Raw genomic sequence first — 25486 nt, forward strand, 5'->3', positions numbered from 1 at the left:
ACTTTTTATTTTGTATTGAAGTATAGCCAGTTAACAACATTGTGGCAGTTTCAGGTGGGCAAAAAGGAACTCAGCCGTACATATACATGCATTCTTTCTCCCCCAAACTCCCCTCCATCCAGGCTGCCACAGAACACTGGGCAGAGTTCCCTCTGCTACGCAGCAGGCGCTTGCTGGTTATCCAGTTAACTGTAGCAGCGCGTACAAGTCCATCCCAAACTCCCCAACTAGCCCTGCTCCCCATCTTCCCGCTGGCAACCAGAAGTTTGTGCACACTTGCGTTGCTCGACGTGAAGGAGCTCTAAAGCCAGACTGCCTAGGTTTGCATCCTGACTCAGTCACACGGACTTCTGACTTTGAGCGTGTCGTTGACCTCTCAGCTTCAGTATCACTTTCTGTGAAATGGGAATACCTGCTCATAGGTATGGAGCTGAATGAGTTAATTCATGTAAGGTATCCTTAATACTGTTATTTTCACTGTAATACACTGGATTTTTTAAGCTTCACTGATGCTTTGGTTAAATTTTGGTCGAAAGAGCCTCATATAACCAAAAAGCATCATTTTCCTCATCAAATTTGATCATTTAATCCATGAAACATTAGCAGGGAGTTTGAGGTTCCTCGAGGTTCTCTAATGACTCTTAATGTTATTATCTGCAAAAGCAGGTCCTATTGTTTTCTTCATTCATTCATTTATGAATTTGTCATTCCTTATTCATGTCTGTATAACTCCTGGAACAGAGGAGGTGATTAAACAGTGGTTTGGAGGGGAAGATGACAGAAGACACATCATAGGTAGGAGTTTAGGCAGCAGTCACCTGCAGACACGGGTTTAACCCAGGTAGGCAGTGAGCTGACAGTGAAATCATCAGCTGACTACTGGAAGAACACAGAACCATTAAAGGAAAGCTTTGCTGTGTGTACTGACCAGTGCAGGGGGAAGGGGCCCGACCCAGTCACTGGTGGTTCTGGTGGACTTGCTGATGGCATCGTGACCAGGGTGAGAGACCTCGTGAGGCAGAAGCACAGGGCTTCTCTTCCATGCTGGGCTCGGCAGCCTGGAGCATTGGGATCCTCACCTCTTCAGTCCATGAGATGAACCCAGTACATCTACCATCCGAGATTTCACAGTGCCTGGAAACAGCCTTTGGACTAAGGTTCCACATGACCCTTAAGAAAAAAAAAAAACTTCCAAATTAGAATTTTTTCTTTTCTTTACTGAACAAAGTGCACCAAAGAGACGTGCTGAATCTCATTTCCTACACTGAAATCTTGTTAATCAGTTTTTTTTTTAAATCTGGCCTTGTATTTGTATGATATGTGGATTTTCATTCAGTTTTCCCACAGTCTTTTCACAGCTTCTGTTCTGCGAAGGAAGGATTTTATTTGATTCTCTCCTGAAGCAATTTTATGGAAATCAGGTGCTTGGGATGAAGATGGGCCCCTTGGGTTAGGGGCTCATTGTCCCGTCCCGCAGAGGGCAGGGCTCTTGTGATGCACATGAACAGGCTGAGCTGTCCTGAAAGGGCCTGGGTGTCATTTGAGAGGGTTACCTCGGCTCCCTCCTGGAGACCAGAGGGAGCACCTTCCCTGCGCTTATCTTCATGATATGTGGAATGCCCTATAGAAAAGCTAGACAGAGTGCTCCAGGGTGCAGCAGAAGATAATGTTATTTCCTTAGAAAGGCATTCAGGTAACCTTCTGTATTCCTTGGTGAAACTGAAAGCAAGGAGAGAATCCTTAGAAGATGCTGCAGGGACTCGGGACTGGTGAGTCCAAAGGTGTGGTGGTTGTACGCAGCCGAGAAGTCGCCTCAGCTTGCATTCAGAAGTGTGTGTCTGCACTGCTGTGTTCAGAATGGATAACCAGCACGTGTAAGCGTAGCACAGGGAACCCTCCTCAGCGTCATGTGCCAGCCTGGCTGGGGTGGGGGCTTGGGGGAGGATGGCTTTATGTGTATGTATGGCTGAGACTCTTTGCTGCTCACCTGCAACAACCACAGCATTGATCATTGTCTATACCCCGACACAAAATAAACAGTTTGAAGTTTGGGAAGAAAAAGATAGTGCATGTCTGTGAGAGATGGAGAAAGGAGTCAAAAGCAAGTGTGGGGCATGGCTTGGGAGGATAGACACAAAGGAAGAAAATGTGTTTCGCACTAATTGGCCATCTTTGGTGGAAAGGGTAATATACACATTTAAAAAAATTAATTCCTGATAGAAATTACTCAGTAAAATATTATATATGTCACTGCTTTCTTTAAAAGACTATCCTGAATGTAATGGAACCTCGGATTACAGATTAACTTTTGAGATTAAAAGTATGAATCTCCTTCAGTTTGACTCTTAAGCTGTGTTGGGCTCAAAAATCAAAATGCCCATAATGCTGTCCATTTTATGTTTGCTCTCTTTTTGTTTTTCACTGAGTTTTTTTGTCAGTGGGATTCCTGCCTTCAACTATAGTGCTTTTCTCATGTTATTGATGATACATGTATTATATATATATTTTGGAGTGGGGGGGGGGCTGCTGAGGTTAAGAACTACCCAAGGTTATTAAGTAGGTATTAAGTAGGAAAGCTCAGATTCAGAAACTGCTTATCAGGCTCATTAGACTTATAGATGCTCATGCTAAGTCACTTCAGTCATGTCCAACTCTGTGTGATCCCATGGACTGTAGCATGCCAGGCTCCTATGTCCACGGAATTCTCCAGGCAAGAATACTGGAGAGAATTATAGATATTTAAGAGTAAGTGAATTTAGGGGTGCTAATTAAACTTGGCCATTTGAACATATATGTTCTCTCTCTTCCTTCCAAACACCACTAAAAAACTGATGGTGAAGGAGTACATAAAGGGCATAAAGCCACAGAGGGACAAACTAAGCAGGTGCCACATAAGGCAAGGTATGCCAGCGTTAATCGATGAGCAGGACGGTTCTGCAGCCTGGAGGATCCCAGCGCTGGAGGGCAGTGTGTGGCGGGGACAGGCCAGCAGAAGATAACCTACTGCACAGAGCAGGTTGGTGGGGTGAGCTGTGGTGGAGCAGTCTGCAGAGAGCTTTGGGCTGCTTCTAAGATGCTGCTTGAGTGAATGCCAGCGGTGACTGCCGCCCCACCCAGGCTCTGGACTTGGGTCACCGCTGCGTCCCATCGCCCAGGCTCCTCCCCAGTCCTGGCCTCCCCCACATCCACCTAAAAATATTAGAACTAATATGTGAAGTCAGCAAAACTTCAGAATACAAGATTAATATACAGAGATCAGTTGCTTCTCCATAGATTAATAATGAACTACTGAAAGAGAGGGTACAAAAAAAAAATCCTGTCTAAAATTTCATCTGAAAGAATAAAATATTTAAGAGTAAACTTAACTCTGAAAACCATAAAACATTGATGAATGAAGTTGAAGATGATACAATGAAATGGAAAGATATCCTGTATTCTTGGATTGGAGGGATTTTATTAAAATGGTCCTACTATCCAAAGCAGGCTACGCATCCAATGTAGTCTTTATCAGGATACCCATGATGTTTTTTTGTAGAACTAGAACAGATAATTTTAAAATTCCTATGAATCCACAAAAACCCCTAAATTACCAAAACAATCTTGAGGAAAAAGAACAAAGCTGGAGGTATCACCTCCCCAGACATCAGATTATGCTACAAAGTACTAGTAATCAAAACAGCATGGTACTGGCACAAAAACAGACATATGGATCAATGGAACAGAATGGAGAGCTGAGGAATAAGCCCACACATTTATGGTCAAATTATTTATGATAAAAGAGGCAATATACAGTGGAGAAAAGGCAGTCTTATCAATAACTGGTGCTTGGAAGACTGGACAGCTGCATGCAAAAGAGTGAGATGAGAATGTTTTCTCACACCGTCTGCAGAAATAATTCAAAATGGATTAAAGACCTAAATCTTGCAGACCATAACGCTCATTGAAAAGAACATAGTCTTTGACATAAGTCATAGCAGATTTTTTTGAATCTGTCTCCTGAAGCAAAAGAAATGATAGCAAATATAATCAAGTGGACCTAATTAAACTTAAAAGCTTTGGCAAAAGAATCCATTGACAAAACAAAAAGACATTGTACTGTATGTGAGAAAGTATCTGTAAATGATGACAAACAAGGGGTTAATAATGAAAACACATAAACAGCTCATCCAACTCAATATCACAAACCAAACAGCCCCGTCAGAAAATGGGCAGAAGACCTGAACAGACATTCTTTCAGAGAAGAAATACAGATGGGTAATCAGCACGTGAAAAAATGCTAACATCAGTAATTATTAGAGAAATCAAAGTAACAACAATAGATCACCAAACACTAGTCAGAATTGCCATCACCTAAGAGTCCACAAATGGTGTATGTTGGTGAGGATGTGGATTAAAGGGAGCCCTCCCGCACTGTTGGTGGGAATGTAAATTGATAACAGCCAGTATGGAGAATAATATAGAGGTTCCTCAAAAAACTAAAAACAGTTGCCCTGTGATCCTGCAGTCCCAGTCCTGGGCATATACCTGGAGAAAACTATAATTAAAAAAGGTGCATGCACCCCAGTGGTCCTAGTAACACTGTTCACCGTAGCCAAGACCTGTAAACAACCGAAGTGTTCATCAGCAGATGAATGGATAAAGAATTGGTACATTCTTTATTACTCAGCCATAAAAAAGAATGAAACCCTGCCATTTGTAGCAATGTGGCTGTACTTAAAGAATATTATGTTTAGTGAAATAAGTCAGAGAAAGACAAGTAATTACCGGTTGGTATGTAGAATCTAAAAAGTAAAACTGAGTATATATAGCAGAACAGAAACAGATATAGAAAACAAACTAGTGGTGACCAGTGAGAGGAGGAAAAGGTAGAGGGTCAGGGTAGGGGGTGAAGAGATGCAGACTGTTGTATATGAAATAGATAAGCAACAAGGATATATTGTACTGCACAGGGAATTATAGCCATTATGTTATAACTTTTAATAGAATAAAATCTATAAAAATACTGAATCACTAAGCTGTATGCCTGAAATGAACATAGTATTGTAAATTAGCTGTACTTTTAAAAAACATGAAGCTGAAAGCATGTGGAATCTTCCTGGACCAGGGATTGAACCTGTGTCCCCTGCATTGGCAGGTGAGTTCTTAACCACTGGACCATCAGGGAAGCCCTTGAATTCCTTTTGATTCATGTCACAGGTTTTATCAAATGCCTACCAAGAAACTGATTTGAGCATTTTTGCAAGTAACTTCTTGAAATATGTTCTTAATACATCAGGCTGTTGATAAATAACTCATTGTTGGTAAATAATTCATTTTTTGCAATGTATTTTTAATTGCACTGGAGTTGTGCATGTTTGTAACAGTTAACCAGACTACTATCAGTACATAATTTATAAGGATGAGGTATCCATGAAAAACAAAGACTCACTTCCTATTATATAAGCCCAGGACTGAGGCAATAATTCACCTTTTTAGTCCCTAAAATAGGGGACCTGCTGCTTCTAGTCCTGACTGGTTCAAAGGGAAAGTATGTCAGTATTTATCTCATTTGATTGCAAGTAAAAAGTAAATGATCTGTCTTTGAAGATGTAGCCAGTGTTCATTAGTGGCTTTGGATAATGTTTTCCTTGAGTGATACAAGTACTGTTTTTCTTTGTTGAACTTCACCTGTTTTCTACTTTATGAATAACATTCCTTATTCCTTCAGAAATTACTGTGGCAGAAGATGTTAGCATAACCCAAAGCCTTTGGAATACCTATGGCTTTTTTCAAGCTTACAAACATGCGATAGAGCATATTTCTTTTTAACCGAAAACTATACATCAGAAAGATTGGCCCATACCACTAAGGTGACATTGAAAAGGGATAAAAGTGAAAAAGCGGGAGGTTGTTAAAGTGATTTTGCATACAGGGTGAAAAAACCAGTTTTCTAAGTGTGCACCTTGGAGAATGGACTGGGCAGAAGTTCATTAAGGAATAAATGAATAACACCTGGGGCTTTGCATGGAACACTTGCTAAGCATGGATTGTTGGTATGAAGGTTTGCTAAGATTGAGAAGCAGCATGAATAAACATTTGGGTAATTGCACCCTCTGTGTTGGCTGGACCACATCTGAGCATTGTCTGGGTCCTTGCAGAAGACAACACTTAAAAAGTGTGGTTGGAGTGAAGCCTTTATACTTCTTTCAGCGGAGCTCACTTACGCATCCAGAAGGGCTCCTCCCAGAGCACTGAGCTTGCTGTCACTGGCAGCGTTCAGACTGGAATATTTGCTTCTTGATGGGGAAGTTCTTCTGGGTTGTGACCCCACGGCCAAGACCATGTCTGGCACACAAGTGTTCTGTGAGTAAGAGACTAGTGATCATCTCTTAGGAAGAATGTGCTTGGAGGTGCCTATGCTAGGTGTCTCACAGTCACCTACCAGGTGAGCACTCAGCCCAATGCTCTGTGGCATTCTAGAGCACTGCCTGGTGGGATGGGGTGGGAGATGGGAGGGGGGTTCAGGATGGGGCAGACATATGTGTGTACCTGTGGCTGATTCGTGTTGATGTATGGCAGAAACCAACACAATATTGTGAAGCAAGTGTCTCTTCCAATAAAAGAGAAAAGTGCATCTAAGTTGGAGACAAAAAAAATTGATCACGTTTGTGGGAAATCCTGCCACAGAGACACTGGTGCATCTTCTGGACTAGATACACAAGTTGCAAAATCCCCATCCTCTACCCGCTTCCTTTCTTCTCATGCCACCACTTTCTCCATCACAGAGCATCAGAACTACTTTGGAATCGATGAGAACCTCGGCCCTGTGGCAGTCAGCATCCGGAGGGAGAAGGTGGAAGACCCCAAGGAGAAGGAAGGGTCCCAGTTCAACTACCGGGTGGTCTTCAGGACAAGTGAGGTACTGGGCACGCATGGTATCTGTCCTGGGCTGGGCCTCTGAGTCACTGCTTGGGTTGTTTCCCATAATGTGTTGCTTTTATTGTCAGTGTTGATCACACCAGTTAAGATGACTGAAAGGGCTTACGCTATTTGGTTCCGAGTGAAGTATTTGAAAACTTGTGATGGATGTGAAGTGGCAGTGATTTTACTGTCACCTTAAAGGACAGAAAGGATAAAATCATCAGAATGCAAGGTTCTTGGGCGTAAGGCAGAGGACAAATCTGAACTATATGATTCATATCAAAACTGAAAACCAACTTTAGAATCAAATGCAGAAAACCAGGAAGCCACCCATGAGGTGGGTGCTGGCTCAGCATGTCTGTGGGCCCAGCATCGCTGTGGACCCACGCTTCCTCCCACCAGCAGCCAGCTTACTCCCCCACTGGTCTTGCTTTGAGTGAAACATGCGACTGTCACACAGATGATGCACATAGATGGGAATGTTGATTTACATAAAGGGCCAGATCTGATTTGCACTTTAGTTTTTATCCTCTTGACCATTGTAATTAGATGGAAATGTGCTGGTCACACAGCCCTGAGTGTATATTTTGGTGACTCCTGGACCTGAGTTCAGACACCCCCTCCAAGGCTTTACCCAAGCCTGGTACTCAGTGTCTACTTGCCTGTGTGTTGGTATCCTCATGACCCAGGTTCTGTGTCGTAAGTAGGAGAAAAAAGCCCTCTCTGAAGATGGCGTGTTTTAAGTTATGGACCTGTGCCATCCAGTTCAGTAGCTGGTAACCACAGGTGGCTATTTAAATGTCAGGGAGCTGAGTAAGAAACACGGTCCCACTGTCAGGCCTGTCACGGTCACTGCCCTACAGCCAGTTGGGGCAGGGCGGTTGCACAGACCAGCCAGTGCAGCGGGAGGACAGTCTCATCACTGCAAATAGTCATGTTGGACAGCGTGCCCTGGACGCTGCTGTTACCTCCCCCACCACGGCGCATGGTAGCGAGCGTGGAGGGTAGGGGGTGGGGCGAGATGAGAGCCAGGCCTCTAGGCCTTTCTCAGCACATTAGACCTGGGGTTAGATCTGTTGTGTCCGAATAATGGCTCCATGCAGTCACAGCTGTTTGAGGACATATCGCAGATAGGGAGGAAGAACCTGGTCTGGACTTCTTGGACCTGAGTCACCTGCCCCTGGGGGTCTCAGAGTGGCCCCGCCCAGCCTCCGGAATTGTCAGCAGTGGGAAGTTAAATAGAAGAATATGAAGAGTAGAAGAGAGAAAAAAATAAGAAAACAAATAAAAAGGAAAAATGCAAAAAGAAACAAAAAGCAAACAGAACAAGAAGAGCAGAAGAAAAGAAGATGATGGACCGTGGGAGAAAGGAGAGGGGAGGACGGAGGAGGTGGCCGAGACTGGCCCGGCCCTGTGGCTCCTGGCCTGTCGGTACTGTTGGCTCTGACTGTGGCGGGTGTGTCTTTATATCTCCCTGGGCGGGCATTGCCTCCTCCTCCTGGCGCCTCGGGCACATCTGGTTATGTCAGCCCCATCCAGCTCCTTCCTGACTTCTGTGTACCTCTGTGTAAAGACTGACTGATGAAGCCTTAATCTGCTTCTTCAGACTGAGAAATGTCATCTCTTGTACTCAGAGAAGAGCCTTCTCTTTCTTCCTCCTTTTTTTGAGGCAATTGAAACATGATGCTTTAAAGAGTCAAGGTTAACTGAACTGTGCTATTTTGCCCCACAGCTGACAACGCTGAGAGGAGCAATTTTGGAAGATGCCATACCCTCTACCGCCAGGCATGGGACTGCACGTGGGCTCCCGCTCAAAGAAGTTCTGGAATACGTCATTCCTGAGCTCAGCATCCAGTGCCTGAGGCAAGCCTCCAGCTCACCCAAGGTCTCGGAGCAACTGCTCAAGCTCGATGAGCAAGGGGTGTGTATCCTGTATGAGACTGAAGCCCGTGACGCTTGGTGTCCATGGTCCTGAATGTTTCGGAGTTTTCCCATCCATCTTCCTTTTAAGATTATTTATTTTTAATGCCTTAAAGCATTTTCTCTCCAGTTTTTCCCGAATGTGCCTCTATTACTAGTTAAGATGCCTTTATTATTAAGAAATGCACCTCCTGCTGAGTTGTGACTGGCATTGTTTTTTTGAAGATTTTATTTATTTTTGGCTGTGTTGGGTCTCCGTTGCTACACGGGTTTTCTCTGGCTGTGGCCAGCAGGGACTACTCTCTGGCTGTGGTGTGAGGACTGCTCACTCCAGGAGCAAGGGCTTCAGTAGGTACCGTCTGTGGGCTCGGCGGCTGTGGCTTGCAAGCTCTAGAGCGCAGGCTCAGTAGTTGTGGCTCAAAGGCTTAGTTGCTCTGCAGCATGTGGAATGGTAGTTCCCAGACTAGGGACTGAACCCCTGTACTCTGCATTGGTGGGTGGATTCTTAATCACTAGACCACCAGGGAAGTCTGTGACTTGCATTATTTTCATCGAGGTCTGGTATGTCCCAGCCAGCAGGAGCAGATGTGATTCATGACTATTAGAGATCACTGGGGTCTTTCCCCAGGGTTTTTGTAGTTGTTGTTTTTAAATTTACTTATTTCATTTGTTTACTTAGCTGTGCCTGGTCTTAGTCGCAGAATATGGGTCTGTGATGTGGCATGTGGGATCTGGCTCCCTGAGCAGGGGTCAAACCCAGGCCCTCTGTGTTGAGAGCATAGAGTCTTAGCCACTGGGCCACGAGGGAAGTCTGTCCCCAGGGTTTAAAGAGCTCACACTGGACCTTTCCCTGACCTGAGATTTATTGTTGTTTACTGTGTGCAAAGCATCAGGTTTACTGATGGCAATGAACAGCATGCATCAGGAGAATCAAGAAGCTAAGATCTGGTCCTTCCCCTTGGGGAGATCACTGTGACAGAGAGCACAAAGGCCCTTGCAAGGCAGAATGTGGCCGTGGTGGGTTTGAAGAGGCAGAAATGCAGTGTGTTCTGGGAAAAGAGGAAGTAACCTCTGAAGGAGGTGGTGTTGTGACTGGGCCTTTAGATTTGAGTAGAATTCCAACAGGGAGATATGAGTACTTCCATACTGCTGCTGGGAATGGTGCGGCGCCCTGGGACAAGCTGCAGATGTGGGACAGCATTTGTTTCGGTACTTGAGTTGATCAGAAAGGTTTATTCCTCAGTCCCTGGGTGCATGGAAATGTTTTTTTTGTCTTGATGTTACTAAAGACCTAGTAAGTAAATGTTAGTCGCTCAGTCATGTCTGACTCGCTGCCAGGCCTCTCTGTCCATGGGATTCTCCAGGCAAGAATACTGGAGTGGGGAGCCATTCCCTCTCCAGGGGATCTCCCTGACCCAGGGATTGAACCCGCATCTCCTGCAATACAGGCAGATTCTTCACTGTCTGAGCCACCACGGAATCAGCACGATTCATAATACAAATAGCTTAAACCCAGCATCTCATGGTGTGATTTGGGTGATTTGGGCTCAGACGGGAACATCAGGCCTGTGTGCTATCCCCCCCTCCCTCCCCCCGAGCCCCAGGAGCCTTGCCTGCAGATGGTGAGCAGGGAATCGATGTCTCTTCGGCTCCTCCCGCCCCGTAGCTCTTAGTCAGGGTACAGCGTGAGTACTGGCGCTTCTGCCTGCTCGGCTCTGAGCTTCCCCAGCATCCCCACCGAGATGCATGACAGGCGGGTCCCTCCCTTTCTTGGACTGTAAGTGTCATAGGTCACTCGGAGGAGACTGCTGTCATCACTTTGCTACTCAAGAGAAATTAGCACCATTTTGCCTTATTTCACTGATACAGTCAGCTCTGAGTTTTGATTAAAGGCTCTGTTTTACAGTTTGGTAATAAAAGTGAACGATGTTATGGACGGATGCCTTTAGGGAATTGGGCAGGGTTGATAATCCGTCAGCCTTCGAGGCTCAGATTGCTGCTAGTAGGATGAAGTGCCCTGCTTTTGTGATTGACGGGTAGTTCCTCTTTAGGGAAAATAAAAAAGCTGTAAAGCTGTAAAGGTCTCCCCTGCCTTAGGAGGAAGTAGTGTGGTACCTTCCATCATGGCATGGATGGACAGAGAGACGGAATTATAGCAGGAACCCTTCAGTTGCTATTAAAGCTCTTTATGGTCTATTGTATATTTAGCAAATGTTTTCAAGATAGTCAAAAATATAGAAATGACTGTAATGGCTCAGCCAGAGTTACTTTTATGGAAATAAGACATTATTCTATCAATATACATGGATCACAATTTTCAGTGGGAGTCTTTCCTCCCCAGACCTTAATTTGATTTGTTTTTTTCATTACAGTCTTTCATATTTCCATGAATGTTCAAATAACGACAACAAAAAAGCATTAAGAACCAGACAGGGAAAACGTCTGAAAATATACAGCTTTTTTCCGTTCTAACTTCGAAGATAATGCTATTTACTATATAGAGGGTATAAGATATTTCCACAGCTCTATTTTTAAATAAATGTTTGAACCTAGCTGTCTGTTTTGGAAACCTGCAAACTCCCATGTAGGCAAGGCCATTCACTGTATTTCTTAGGTTGTCTGACATTTCTCCAGCTGTTATTTTCAGGTCTCTGGGTTTGTTATGATTTTTGTAGGGTTTTGCAGAATGATAGTTGATTACTTTTTTTAGCTTCTGGAAATTGTCCTGGCATGCTTTCCTATGAACAGAATTCTCAGCTCCTATAATTTTAATTTTACTGGAAGTTAGCTTGTGTGATGCTTTTTAATTTTTTAAATTTGCTTTGTGTTTTATATCGGAGCATGGGCTTCCCCGGTGGCTCAGATGGTAAAGAATCTGCCTGCAATGCGGGAGACCCGGGTTCATTCCGTGGGTTGGGACGATCCCCTGGAGAAGGGAATGGTACCCACTCCAGTATTCTTGCCTGAAAAGTCCCATGGACGGAGGAGCCTGGCGGGCTACAGTTCATGGGGTCACAAAGAGTTGGACATGACTGAGCGACTGACGACATAGTTGATTTACAATACTGTGTTAGTTTCGTGTGTGCTCGTCTGATGCTTTCTGCCCAGTGATTTTCCTTTCTCCCCCATTTCAGCTGAGCTTTCAGCACAAGATCGGGATCCTGTACTGCAAGGCCGGCCAGAGCACCGAAGAGGAGATGTACAACAACGAGACGGCAGGGCCAGCTTTTGAAGAGTTCCTGGATCTGCTGGGCCAGAGAGTGCGGCTGAAAGGGTTTAGTAAATACCGAGCCCAGCTGGACAACAAAAGTAAGCTTCAGACTTGGGCGTCTGCACAGATCTAATTCCCCAAGGGCAGGCACACCGCAGACATCTGAGTGGTCCTGACCCCAGCAGCGGCTGAGCCAGCTCACTGGGGATGGAGTTGCGAGTTCCTCAGATGAGCAGAGGGCTTCCTTGGTGGCTTAGGTGGTAAAGAATCTGCCTGCAGTTCAGGAGACCCGGGTTCGATCCCTGGGTCAGGAAGATCCCCTGGAGAAGGGAGTGGCTACCCACTCTAGTATTCTTGCCTGGAGAATTCCATGGACAGAGGAGCAGGGTGGGCGACAGTCCATGGGGTTGCAAAGAGTCAGACACGACTGAACGACTGAGCACACCCATGCACTCAGATGAGCAACAAAAGCACACTTCTCAAGGGCATTGTGTCCCACATAATCTCAAAAGGTCAGTTCTTCTTCCTTTGTAACAAGAGCAGAGATCCCCCAGGATTCTGTGAAGAATCTTTTAGTATGTTCTTTTTTCTTTTCACCTCACCTCTCTGTTCCACTCTGTCCCACTGCAGCTTGACCAAACCTTGCATTCATTTCTGAGTACTCTGAATATTTCCACATCCATGCTTGCAGCCTTATCTTGTTTATAGCCTTTTTCATGGTATTACCTGGGAAGCTGAAGCTCTGATTAAAAAGCTAACACATCCTGTTTTCCAAGGACCTTAGTCAGGTTCTCTCAAGTGGGGCACCTGTGCGTTCCCTCCTATGTGTGAATTTGTCTTGCTCCTTCATTTCGGTAATCCTGTTCTTATGGTCCTCATAAATTCTAAATATTCAACCTTTGTATCTGTGTTGTTACTTAGTTGCTCTCAACACACCTGAAAATAGCAGGTAGGGTAATTTTGTGTATTTGGGAAAATTCTACTTATTGTCAAGCAACGATTTGCTTGCCCTTTTACTGAAGAGTGAGTAAAAGATGCATCTGCAAGGGCATCCATTCCTCTAGGAGGGGTCAGTGGGAACCTGTCCCGGGGCAGCATCAGCCAGGCTTGAAACCAAGGCCCTGTGGCCCCAGGTCTGCTCACCTTGCGACCTTCAGTGATACTTACCTACAACAGAGGGGTGCTGCTCTTCCCGTGTCTAGCTTATCATCAGTTCTGGGGTTTCAATCTTTTCTTTTCTTTTTTAATTAAAAAAAAAAAAAAGTTTTCCTGGAAGATAACTGCTTTACAGTGTTGTGTTGATTTCTGCCATACAACAGTGTGATCAGCCATAAGTATACGTATGTTGAGCCTCCCTGCCTCTTGAGCCCCCCTCCCATGCCACCTTTCCAGGTCATCACAGAGTACAGGTTGAGCTTCCTGTGCTGTGAACAGCTTCCCTCTAGCTATCTGTTTTACACGTGTGCTCTGCTGCCTCAGTTGTTTCTGACTCGCTTTTGAGTCCATGGACTGTAGCCCGCCAGGCTCCTCTGCCCATGGGATTCTCCAGGCAAGAATACTGGAGTGGGTTGCCACTTCCTCCTCCAGGTGATCTTCCCGACCCAGGGACTGCACCTGAGTTTCCTGCTTGGCAGGCAGATTCTTTACCACACATCACTGTATGTATGTGACAACGCGACTTTACCGATTCCTCCTCCCCTCTCCTCCCAACTGTGTCAACAAGTCCATTCTCTACATCTGTGTCTCCTTCCCTTCCCTGCAAATAGATTCATCAGTACTGTTTTTCTAGATTCCATATATACGTGTTAACATGCAGTATTTGCTTTTCCGTTTTTGAAAGTGACACTTAGAGGATAGATCACAAGATCTGCAGAAAAGTTGACTCACAGACAGGCCCTGTGTGTCTTCCACAGATTTGGCCAAGGTTGGAGCTTGACTATTAAGTTGAATGTGCATTGCTCATGGCTCAGAAATTAAAGGGTAGAAAATAATACGTGATACCTGTTGTGAGTGTCCACTTGTTTTGAGAAAGGTCACTGAGGCCTTTTCTGAATTTTCTTTCTTTTTTCTCTGCCAAACTCCCCTTACCTACAGACTACCATACAACCGCTGGCCGTGCTAGCGTGCTGCCCTTAGGGACGCCTTCCTGAAGAATGAGCACCAACATGGGCTCATTGCTGCCCTGCATGTCTGCTGTCCTTCTGCTGTGGGAGGGATGAGGGGACATTTTAAAAGCCCCTGATGTATACATTCTATAACGCTACAATGTAGATAGTGCAAATACTTTTTTTTTCTATGTACAGAATTGACATCAGCTTTGAGTTTTTATTTAATGCATTATAGATGTCATGCTAATCATGTTAGCTCAAGGAAATAAGAACAAAATTTTGACATGTTGATTCATATTTTTATGACCAAGGCATTCTGTGAGTGACAAAGAAATCATGGCACATCTTCAGTTTAGAGGAACTTTCTAAGAATTGTGTTTCATAGAATGGTCAGATGAAAGTTATGCCTTTTACACAGTGGGCAAGAAAATCTTAAGTTCAGGAGAATTGTGTTTAACTTTTTAACGTTTATTTATGTTTGTCTGTGTTGGGTCTTAGTTGTCGCGTGTGGAGTTGGAATGTGGGCACCTGCCGTTGTAGCCAGTGGCCTTAGCTGCCCAGAGGCATGTGGGATCTGAGTTCTCCAACCAGGGATTGAACCCATGTCCCCTGCATTGGAAGGTGGACCTAACCACTGGACCACCAGGGAAGTCCCCCACTGTTTCAGTTTTAATTCTGCCTGCTGCAGGACCTTGGTGAAATCTGGGCCATATTTTCTTCACAAAGAAAATTCAGAGTGTTGGGGCTAGAGTAGTTGAGATGTCCCTTCCAGCTTTAAAATGAGCCATTTCTCTCTTGGGGTAGGCACAGAAGGGCCATGAGCTGCTAAGTTGCTTTGCTGACCTGTAGAGTACAGACCCCAGGCTGTGGCCTCTTTCTTTGGTTAGGTGCAGAGAATGATAAAACCAAAGACTGCCATAGATGGCCCCGTATCTCTTTTTTAGTAGAAATATTTGCAGCAAACCCCACCAAGCTTGTGAGTTTACCTTTTCCATTGCCATACTGATAGTTGAGATGAAAAGTTTAAAAATGCTTAATTTCTGAAATTCATCCTTTAGTATAGGCTTGGGATAGACAAGCTATGACCACATTTCTGAAAGTGTTTCTCCCTCTCCCCCTCAGAATTGCACTTTTCTTTTTTCGTTGCAATTTCCTGCATCTGAAGCCCACTGACCAGACTCTTAAGCATCTGTCAGCATTTCTCTTACTGAATTTTAAACATCGGAGTAAGTGTTGTAATGGGAGTCCTTGAACCTGCAGGGTTAGTTCATCCTCTGACCTTCACTATTATTTCTTCATGGAAAGAACAGTCATCGTTCTTTCCTGACTAGGCTGCCCACTTCCAAAGCCACTTTCACAGTCAGGATCCCGAGATAAGACAGTTGAAATGAAGGATTACTCCCTAAAAAGTCCTATGGAAAAATAACAAATATGCATCTAATGAATAGTTAAAAGAGAAAATGTCTTTATTTGGTGCCTAGATAGTATACAGCTTATTAGATGAATATACTCTGACCGTCTGCAAGTTGATCTGCCAATATCCATAGATAAAGATTCTACATACTCCCCTTACTCATGAAATTGCCTTCTATGACTACCTTTTCAGTGCAAGACTGTATATTTTTTTTCTAGAGGATTTTCAAGACTATTTCTGAATCGGATATAAATGCTGGAAATACAAAAAAATTACAGGATTTAGAAAGAAAATAATAAATGCTCATGAAGATTGTTATAATGTTTTTAAAGTAAAAAATTTTTAATTTCAGATTTTAAAAGTTAGCCCTAGGTAACTATTTAGAGTTTTCCTAATAAGCCCAGTGGAATAAACTTCATTTTAAATAATATTGAATGGTATTGTTCCTTGTTCTTTAAAATGTGGAAAAATAGATATAGGTCAAGGATTCAGAAAGACAGAATTGCTTACCTCTTAATTTCTGTTTATCTTTTTATCTTTATCCAGATGCAAGGTGGTTCAAAACCCCACCCTAAAATCATTACTTAAATGTGTTATAGTCTCCGTGTTGGCTTGGTGTCTGAAATTCTCAGTGAGGTAATCTGTTGATGATACAGATGGGTCTTGAATTTGCAAAGAATCATTCTGCTTTTGAAAAGATGAATAGCTGTATGATTAACAGGGATTCAGATGTCATAGTTTTTTAACATGTGTCAGTGCGTAATATACAGCAAGAGATCTCATTCATTCTCCTTGGTCTTAATCATGGGACTGCATCGTCGCATTGCCTGTTGAGAAGAAAAGAAAATTAGTTCCATCATTCGGTAGAGAAGTCCTTAATATCTTTTGTCCTCATTTCCATACGAAGTCAATCCTGTTTCATTTCTCTGAGTTCTGGAGGGTCAAGTGCCCAGGAATAACTAAGAATTGACTGTAAACACACACACACACACACACACACACACACACACACACACACGCTGGAGGGTCGTGCGCGCTATGGGGCAAGGGCAACTTCTGGCTAGCTCAGCCCCATCTAATAATTGCACCCAGACCTGCACCAGACCATACCTCCTCCTCTTCTCGTCACCTGTACCGCTCGTGGCAGAAGCATCTCTCCCATCTGGGTCATCAGCCCTGGGAAGGCAAGAATGCAGAAGATACAAGAGGGGAAACCATGTGTTCAGTCAAAAGCACGTGTGAGAGCAAATGAAGAAAACCCAGGCAGCGGCCATGGGCTGGAAAGTGGGAGAAACTGCCTGGCGTGAGGGCAGCAGGGCCGCCACCGAGACACTGCTCCTTTGTAGTTGGGCCGTCTGTTCTTTTCAGTTGGATGGCCTTTTGTGATAATGACCTTCTAAGTGTTGAATTGCTAATCTGCAGTGGCCTGACTTGTTGTAATTAATCTTTGTTTTCAGCGGATTCTACAGGAACGCACTCGCTGTACACGACGTACAAAGACTACGAGCTCATGTTCCACGTGTGCACCATGCTCCCCCACACGCCGAACAACCGGCAGCAGGTACGGCCTCCCCGCTACTTCCACCGCACGTGCCAGCTCCAGGGCCAGCTCTTTGATGGTATTAGTGTATCCAGTTTGCAAAGAATTGCTAGGGTTTTTTTCTTTTTTTCCTTAAATGGCATTAATAATCTTTGACTCTTATCATTGGGAAACATTTGGGCTTTAAAGTGATTATTACCGCACAAGTTTCATTGCACTTTTTTCTTACAAAATTTAAATGCTCTCCCACACTCACCTGGATTGCTTCCCAAGCAAAACCTTAATGAGAACCAGTGTCAGCTGTATTAATTACAAATCACAAAAAAGGCGACAGATGTAACCTGAACTTTGGTTTCTGCATGTGGGTAGATAAGTTATTGTAAGAAAGTATGTTATAACTCACTTGTGGCATTCTTTAATTTTAGGAGTTTGATTATTTTGGGGGGCAAACCCAGAGTTAAAGCAAAGTTTGTTTTCATGTCTAAGAAAACTTCGTTTTCCTAGATGTTACTTAACCACACTCCTTTGCTCTAAATTAAAGCACCAAAGACTACATAGTAGTTGTTCAGTGAGTGTTTGTCAAATGAATGAAACTTAATTCTTGCAGAGAACTTGCCTTTCTTTTTTACATGTTTGCTGGGTGCTCATGAAATTCCATGAAGGTAGTCAAAGGATGCTTCTTTCCGAAGAGGCTACTTGTCCTGTCCCCAAGTGGCAAGAGCCACCTTAGATCCCACAGCCAGGAAGAGAAGGAGGTCCCGGGGCCCCAGACTCATTTGTCCTGTTCAGGGCTGCAGCTCCTCTGTTGATTCATCTTCTTGCAGTAACTGCTAGATGGGTTTTTTCTTCCTAACACTTGACCTCAGCCTCTTGTCCATCTTGTATATTCTACAGGGTTTTCTAGTAATCCGAGCTCTGCCCACTACCTTCAGAGGATCTATCTTTTGATCACATGTCTATGTTTTTTATGAGATGGAGTTATAATCCCTAGATCACATGTATGAATTTATATACATATATTGTAAACTAAGGGATTTCCAGCTCTTAAAACATTTATTTGGAATGCCATGTGGACTCACTAGATATTAAGAAGCTCAATTTAGACCATGTAGTTGTCCTGCAGATACTTACGAATCATCCAGTAATTAAATTCGGGGCGAGTTGCTGCTCAGAAATGTCATAGGGCTTAACTCAGACCCAGAGAACCTGTCAGCACATTAGTAGAAATAGAACGAGTGCCTTATGGAGCATTTGAATCCTAAGGTCCTACCAGCTCCCTTATTACCTGAGTCACTTTTTTAAAAAAATTATTTATTGACTTGGCTGTGTCCTACTTAGAGTACTCTTGACCTTTTGTTGTGGCGCGCTGAATCTCTAGTTGTGGCATGCAGGCTCAGTAGTTATGGCCTGTGGGCTTAATTGCCCCATTGCATGTGGGACCTTAGTTCCCCGATCAAGGATCCAACCCACTTCTCTGTATTAACCACGGGACCACCGAGGATTCCCTGGTGGACTCCACACTGAATCCACCCCATTGTTTCTCAGATGGCAACCTCTGGAATTTCAAAGCTCATTTCACTTTGCTCTTATCAGAACTCAATACTAGATTCTTCTACCCCCTTTTTATTGAACTGTAATTAAAATGGTGGTTTTATGAGTTCTTTATACCTGACTTTCTTTCACTGAAACTATCCCTACACACAAAAATGTGAATGGAAGCACAGGGGATGGGGAGTGGGATACATGAGTGCTTTCAGCTTCCCAAATGGGAGATTTAAAAAAAAAAAAAAAATCCCTTGCATTGAGACAGTACATCACACACTCTATAGCCTAAAGACTTATTTGGTTCCATTTTCATTTTCTTTTTTAACTGGAGTGAGAATCCATGGCATTGAATAAGTTATGCTGATAGATTAGAGTTAGAGAATTGTTAAAAAAAACCTGTTTTGCTTTTTTCAGTTGCTCTTATATATATGGAATATGTATGATCTTATATGTGGTTCATTGGAAAATTTACATACTCAACATAGGTAATCACATAAAAAGGATGAGAATGTAGGGTGTGGGATAAAAATCACTGGACTTGCATTCTGAACTTAACCGTGGCCAGTCACTTGTCTTGTGGCCTTGACAAAGATCCTTAGTCACTCAAGAAATGTGATAATTATATACTGAGGATGGAGAAGGAAATGGCAGCCCACTCCAGTGTTCTTGCCTGGAGAATCCTGTGGACGGAGGAACCTGGTGGGCTGCTGTCCGTGGGGTGGCACAGAGTCGGACACGACTGAAGTGACTTAGCAGCAGCAGCAGCGTATAATGAGGGTGTGGTCTAGGTGGCCAGTCGTGGGTGCTTGGAACCTTATGCTGAGAAGGAAGGAGTCCATACCCAGGCTCAAACAGAAAGGATGCTGTATTTTTGTGCTGCCTTCCAAAGGTTTGGACATGAGGAGGTTTGACACACATGAGTATATCTGCACAAAATGATACATAACATCTTTCTCTTGGTGTTAGAATTCTGTGATTCTAGGGCTTTCTGTGAGGCTTCCTCCTTCTAGGTTGGAAAAAAGCTTCAGCAGAAAAATATAGTTCTTAAGAGCAGGAATTCTAGAACCACATTTCCTAGCTACTATCTTTGTGACCTTGGGCAAAATTTTCTATGCTTTATTTTCTTTTATTGCTGAAGACAGAGACTTTTACTTCTTCTCTTTCCTGAGTATTGTATGCGTACAGGGGCATGCCCAGAATGCAGAGAGCCATCAGTTACCATTTGTGGGATGAATTAATGAACGTTTCCTAGTTGAAAGAATCAGAGGAGTTAATATGTATAAAGCACTTAAAATAGTGCCTGGCACACAGTGTGCTCAATAAATTTTGGGGGTTATTACAATTTATAACTTATGAGATATAGAGGACAAGTATTTTAGATGACTTAATTTGCATTTCATCTTCCTGTTCCAGTCCTAAAGATTTATTATGAAGAGCTAAGGCCTGAATAGCTAAGAAAACAAGGGACTAATTTATCAACAATTTCAGAAAACTCTTTTAACTTTGATACTTAATATTTTGCTAATTGTGAGTTGTCATCAGAATATTCTGGTCATAGATCAGTGATGGCTCTGTGCAGTCTTGGAACATGGACTTTTCAGATTTCTTGTGGGTTGTGCTGCTTTGCCGTATCTCTCACCCACCCAACCCGTGCCCACGGATTGTGTTAATACCAAGGGCAGAAGTGTCTAAAATGACCATCTGGGCTCATGAATGCTCTTTGAGGCCACAGCTTAGCACAGTTTACTGTCTGTACGTGAATTGTGCCTCTGACGTCGGCCTCATTAACACCATGATATCTGTGACTATTTAACTGGTCCAGACGTGTCTACATCACATAGAATTTCTTATGTTTGTTCTTATAATAAATCAAGCTGAAAGCTTATTCCAAGATGTAGTAAAAAGTATTTAGAGAGTTCACCACAATTGCAGAAGAGTTTAATCTTTGGAATGTCTGACTCTTACAAAGAAAACCTTGCCAGACCTTGGGAGTGATGAGGAAGCCGATTCTTGAATGTTTTCCCTCTTCAGTGAAGTCCCCCACGTCTGTTTGGCAGGCAGTCCGCTTTTCCCAGGGCTGTCTCCCCTGGGCTTGTTCCTCTCCCACTTGTCCTATAGACAAACCATAGTTAAGCTATCCTGGGGTGTTATCAGTGGAAAGATCCCCACAAGTTAGCTTCAGACTTCACTTTGGCAGAGACACCTTTTTCTTCAAGCTAAGTATATAAAGCATAAAGGTAGCATGGTCCTGGCACAGAGTAAACCTCCTTTTTTTTTTTTTTTAAATGCTTTGTAATGTTAGAACTGCTCTGCTTGGAAGGGGTATCTGAGCTCCATGGAGGACCCTAAGGAAAAAGGCCAAACCCCTGGGTTTCTGAGATTCCATCTGAAGAATCCTGGTCTTTTTCTAAGGATGGACTTGACATCTACAGAAGTAATAGCGACAGAGCTTCTTAGGCTGGAACCCCTTCACCATATAATTTAGGCACGTGGTCAGCCCCTGCCTTAAAAGGTTTGTGTACATACTTCTAAGTTCCTCATTGCTACTGCTGAGGGAGTGAAATGAGAGTGTCAGTCACTCGGTCGTGTCCTGCTCTTTCGTGACCCCATGGTCTGCAGCCCACCAGGCTCCTCTGTCCATGGCATTCTCCAGGCAAGAATGCTAGAATGAGTTGCCATTTCCTCCTCCGGGGATCTTCGAAACCCAGGGCTCCTGCATTGCAGGCAGATGTCTTTACCGTCTGAGCCACCAGGGAAGCTGAGGAACCATTCAGATCTTAGAGGACTCCACTGCATTAAGTTCTGTACAAGCAGGTCCTGACTGCTCTTGCATTCACCTATAAATAGTTGTCTAGACTGTTTTGGAAGCGTAAGGTGCTCATTCAGCTTTTCATGATTAGCATTATTCCCAGGCCAGAAAAAGGGATATATACTTATACAGTAAGAATTAGTGCTTTAAAAAGGGGCTGGCACTACTCATTTTCAGAAGAGAAATACTTGTATCTTCATAATCGTTTCTTATCTTCACTTTGTTATTGAATCATTAAAAATCCACGTTCATGGTTTGTTTCTCCATTTCCAAAATGGAAATGCTTCACTGGTTTGTACATTTATTGTACAAATTATTGTACATTTATTCTCGTTGTTGGTAAAATATTGTATATAATATTTTTACATTCGTTATATGGTGAATCAGCAAATGCATCTTTGAAATGGCTATTAAATTTGGTATCTTCTTGCTGATCTGAGATCAGAGTGGTTAATTGTGGTCACTTTTTTATGGGAGTGAAGAGGCAAGGTTTTCCTTCTTTAAGTATAGATCCTCTGTATTTATATGGTAACGTGTGTGGGTTTTCACTCTCTTTCTTATTACTCAGACTACTATTTCATGTTCACTTTTTCCGTTTCATTATACAGGAAGCTCTATAGATGTCTCTTAAAAACAAAAGGGGCATTCTAAGCACTGGTACATGCTTCTCTGAGTGTAGAGTCTATGGGTGGTGCAGTGTTTTGTTTGCATGCGTGTGTGTTGTGTGTGTTTTGTGTGCATTGTGCAAAATTAGGGGAAGTCTCTGAAGGAGGAGAAGCTAGCCCTGCATGTAAAGAGGAGACACTTCTATAAAAATTATTTGGTGGCACTGGGTCTAAGTTGCAGCATGAGGAATCTTCAGTTTCATTACAGCATGTGAGATCTCTGGTTGCAGCATGTGGAATCTAGTTCCCAACCAGGGGTGAAACTTCCCCTCACCCCCAACTGCACTGGAAATGCGGAGTCTTAGCCACTGGACTTCCAGGGAAGTCCCAGGGGCAGACACTTTCTAAGCAAAGTTAGCAAACAGAAGGTGCCTACTGCAGCGACTAGCAACAGGTGGCTCTCTAGAACAGGGGTTGTGACCAGTCAGACTGTGGGAAGGATCAGGCCAGATCAGTCTTTGTCAGCCCTGCTCAGCCTGCCGGACTTTCCGATGACACCTGAAGGACTGAGATCCAGAGTTTATGATTGTTTCTTTGAGTGGGAATACATTTCATATTTTGCTCCCTTCTGCACTCATCTCTTTGAATTTCAGAACTTGTAATCATTAAACAATGCAGTTTTCTGTTTGAAATCATGCTCATTTTCACCTGTTTGCTTTTTAAGACAAGAAACTCTCTCTGGAGATCTGCCTTCTCCAGTCTCAAATTAAGCTTTCGCATCACTGACATCTCACCTACTTTCTCTTTCTTATGTATGTGTAGCCTCTTCTCCCCTTTCTTCCAAAATTAGGTGTAACGTGTTTTGTTTTTTGTTTTCCTATCTTGCTAGGTTTTTTAAAAAAGAATGTAACAAATGAACCTATTTGCATAGAGGCTCGTAGATCTAACCAGGTTCAACTTTATGCCATTTTTGATGCATACGAGACTGCCTAGAGATTGTTTGTTTTCACTTGCTTCTGGTTGTTGCACCAAGTTAAAACTGGACCTGTGAAACTCTGAAATTCATTCAAGGAATTGAAAATTTAAACCCACAGGTTGCTATTTCTGTAGTATCTGTATGCTTTTTCATCATAGAATTGGGTGAAGAATCACATTTTCACTTCCCTTGTCATAACAAGAGCTTATTCCTGCCTCACAGCTTGAATCCAGTGTTGGGAATTTAGCAGAACTGACTATGTAAATCTAATATAATATTTATTAACTCACTTTTTCAGTTGAAGACACTGAGTTGGCAGTCTTGGCGCCAAGCAAGTGTTAGGAGCTTCTTATGTCTAGAAAGACCTAGAAGACGCCATCATTCCTTAATTCCTGAAATAGTGCCAGGGACCTCTAAGTGTCTAGCAACTTGCCCTCCTGTCTGGACCACTGTGGTCTATGTAGGCTGCCACGCCCTTCCCCTTCCACTTCCGGAGTCCATTCTACAGAGTTTCATTGACCAGTTACAACAGGATATAACTAACTACTAAAGAGAACCCTTACCTTTATATAGGAAGCCCAAGAATTGCTTAGGCTAATTAATGTCCGACAGTGACTAATGTTTCTGAGAACTTGCCAGATGTATTACTTTAGTCTCTGAAGAGATTCAGGTATCCTGTTAATGGGCCAGGTGTTCATTTTCTTGGGCTATTCTCTACAAAGAGCTTGAGCTGTTATTTTCCTCCTCTTAATGAATCTCCATGTTCCCCACCCCCACTTTTTTTTACAAAATGCATTCTGTGACCATGGGTAGATTAACCAGAATTTTAAAAATATTTCTAGCCCATTTTACAAAGCAAGAGAATACATTTTTAGTGGTAACAAATCTGTCTACCATTGCAGGAGATGTAAGAGGTGAGGGTTCTATCCCTGGGTCAGGAAGATCCCCTGGAGAAGGACATGGCAGCCTACTCCAGTGTTCTTCCTAGGAGAACCCCGTGGACAGAGGAGCCTGGCGGGCTACAGTCCATGGGCTCGTAAAGAGTCAGACCCGACTCTGAGCATCTGAGCACAGCCCATTTTATGAAGCAAAAGAATATGTTTAAAAAGAGACAAAAGCAGACTGGCACATTATCAAAATAACTAGCTTTAAATTTTCCTTTAACTTGGGCTTTAAATATTGTGCTTCCCGAAGTGAAGTATGGGATTGGACCCAACATCTTCCTTCAGAGGGGAGAGAAATGGGTAGGAATAGCTACCTACACTTCACTAAGTAAAGCGCCAGACCACCCCGCAAGATTAGCCAGGAGGGTGTTCACTGGGGAAGAGGGGCCCAGAGTCCCCCCCGTGTGGCCTTGGCCACCATGAGCCCTATCTTCTCACCCGTCTGAGAATCCCTGTGTTTCGAAGAAAGTACAGCATAAGCCACTGTATCCGTGCTCAGCAAGTACACTGAACACATTGTGAGATATTTTTGTTTATTTTTTTAAACTTTTCATTTGTTCCTGAGTTTTCTTGTCCTGTTACAGTACATGTAAATCATATGTTACAGTTATTGGGGAGACGAGGGAAGAATATCTTAGCCTTGTACCATTTTCAGCTTCTCGTGGTGGTGGTTTTATTTTTTTACTTTAATAAGTTTTAAAATGTTCATTTGTTTCCTTACTTATTTGACTATCTCGGGTCTTACTTGTGGTGCGAGGACTTGTCGCAGCATGAGGATTCATCATTGCGTCTTTCGGGACCTTTTGTTGGGGTGCTTGAACTCCTTCTAGCTGTGGTACGTGGGCTTAGTTGCTCTGTGGCATGTGGGATCTTAGTTCCCCAACCAGGGATGAAACCCATGTCCCCTGCATTGCAAGGCGGATTCTTAGCCAATGGACCACCAGAGAAGTCCTCATTTTATTTATTCTATTTTTTTTTTTTGGGCTGCACCACTTAGCATGTGGGTTCTTAATTTTACGACCAGGGATCAAACCTGAGCCCCCTGCAGTGGAAACGCAGAGTCCTAACCACTGGACTGCCAGGGAGTCCCATGGTGCTTGTTTTAGATATATGTCCCTGCCTTCCTTTCTTTTCTTTCCATGAAATGTTTATTGTAGCTAACATCTGTGTCCACAATTGAATGGGTAAATAACACAGTGAATATATAACTAGTTTGCTACTGATTTTTTTACATGCTTCTGAAGTGGCACCTCATACTTAAATATCCAGCAAACATATTTGAAACAACAGATGGCTCATTAATGGGTATTAATATATCTTTCAAAACTTCACTTGGGCAGCAAAACGATTTTCGTGTGTTTGTAACTTTAACCATCAGGATTTAAATAGGAATTTTCCAGCATATGAATCAGCAATTTAACTGGCAAGCAGTGAATTCTGGAAGAATGGACATTTCGTTCCCACTTTTCCAGGACTTTTATCATGCTAAAGCACAAGTCAGGGGCCTGACAATG

General features: G+C 43.3%; 1 protein-coding gene across 10 annotated transcripts in view; it reads left to right on the forward strand.

The window, feature by feature from the left end:
• SIPA1L2 (signal induced proliferation associated 1 like 2) overlaps positions 1-25486 on the forward strand; it is a 232980-nt gene that overhangs the window by 135900 nt on the left and 71594 nt on the right. For all 10 annotated transcript variants that reach the window (XM_043477113.1, XM_043477112.1, XM_043477117.1 and 7 more), the window contains 4 exons: positions 6765-6898; positions 8633-8821; positions 11955-12129; positions 17011-17114. In XM_043477113.1, coding sequence (XP_043333048.1) covers positions 6765-6898; positions 8633-8821; positions 11955-12129; positions 17011-17114 — 602 coding nt within the window. The remainder of the gene's footprint in view (positions 1-6764; positions 6899-8632; positions 8822-11954; positions 12130-17010; positions 17115-25486) is intronic.

This window comes from Cervus canadensis, chromosome 8 (genome assembly GCF_019320065.1).
Source record: "Cervus canadensis isolate Bull #8, Minnesota chromosome 8, ASM1932006v1, whole genome shotgun sequence".
Classification (NCBI taxonomy): Eukaryota; Metazoa; Chordata; class Mammalia; order Artiodactyla; family Cervidae; genus Cervus; species Cervus canadensis.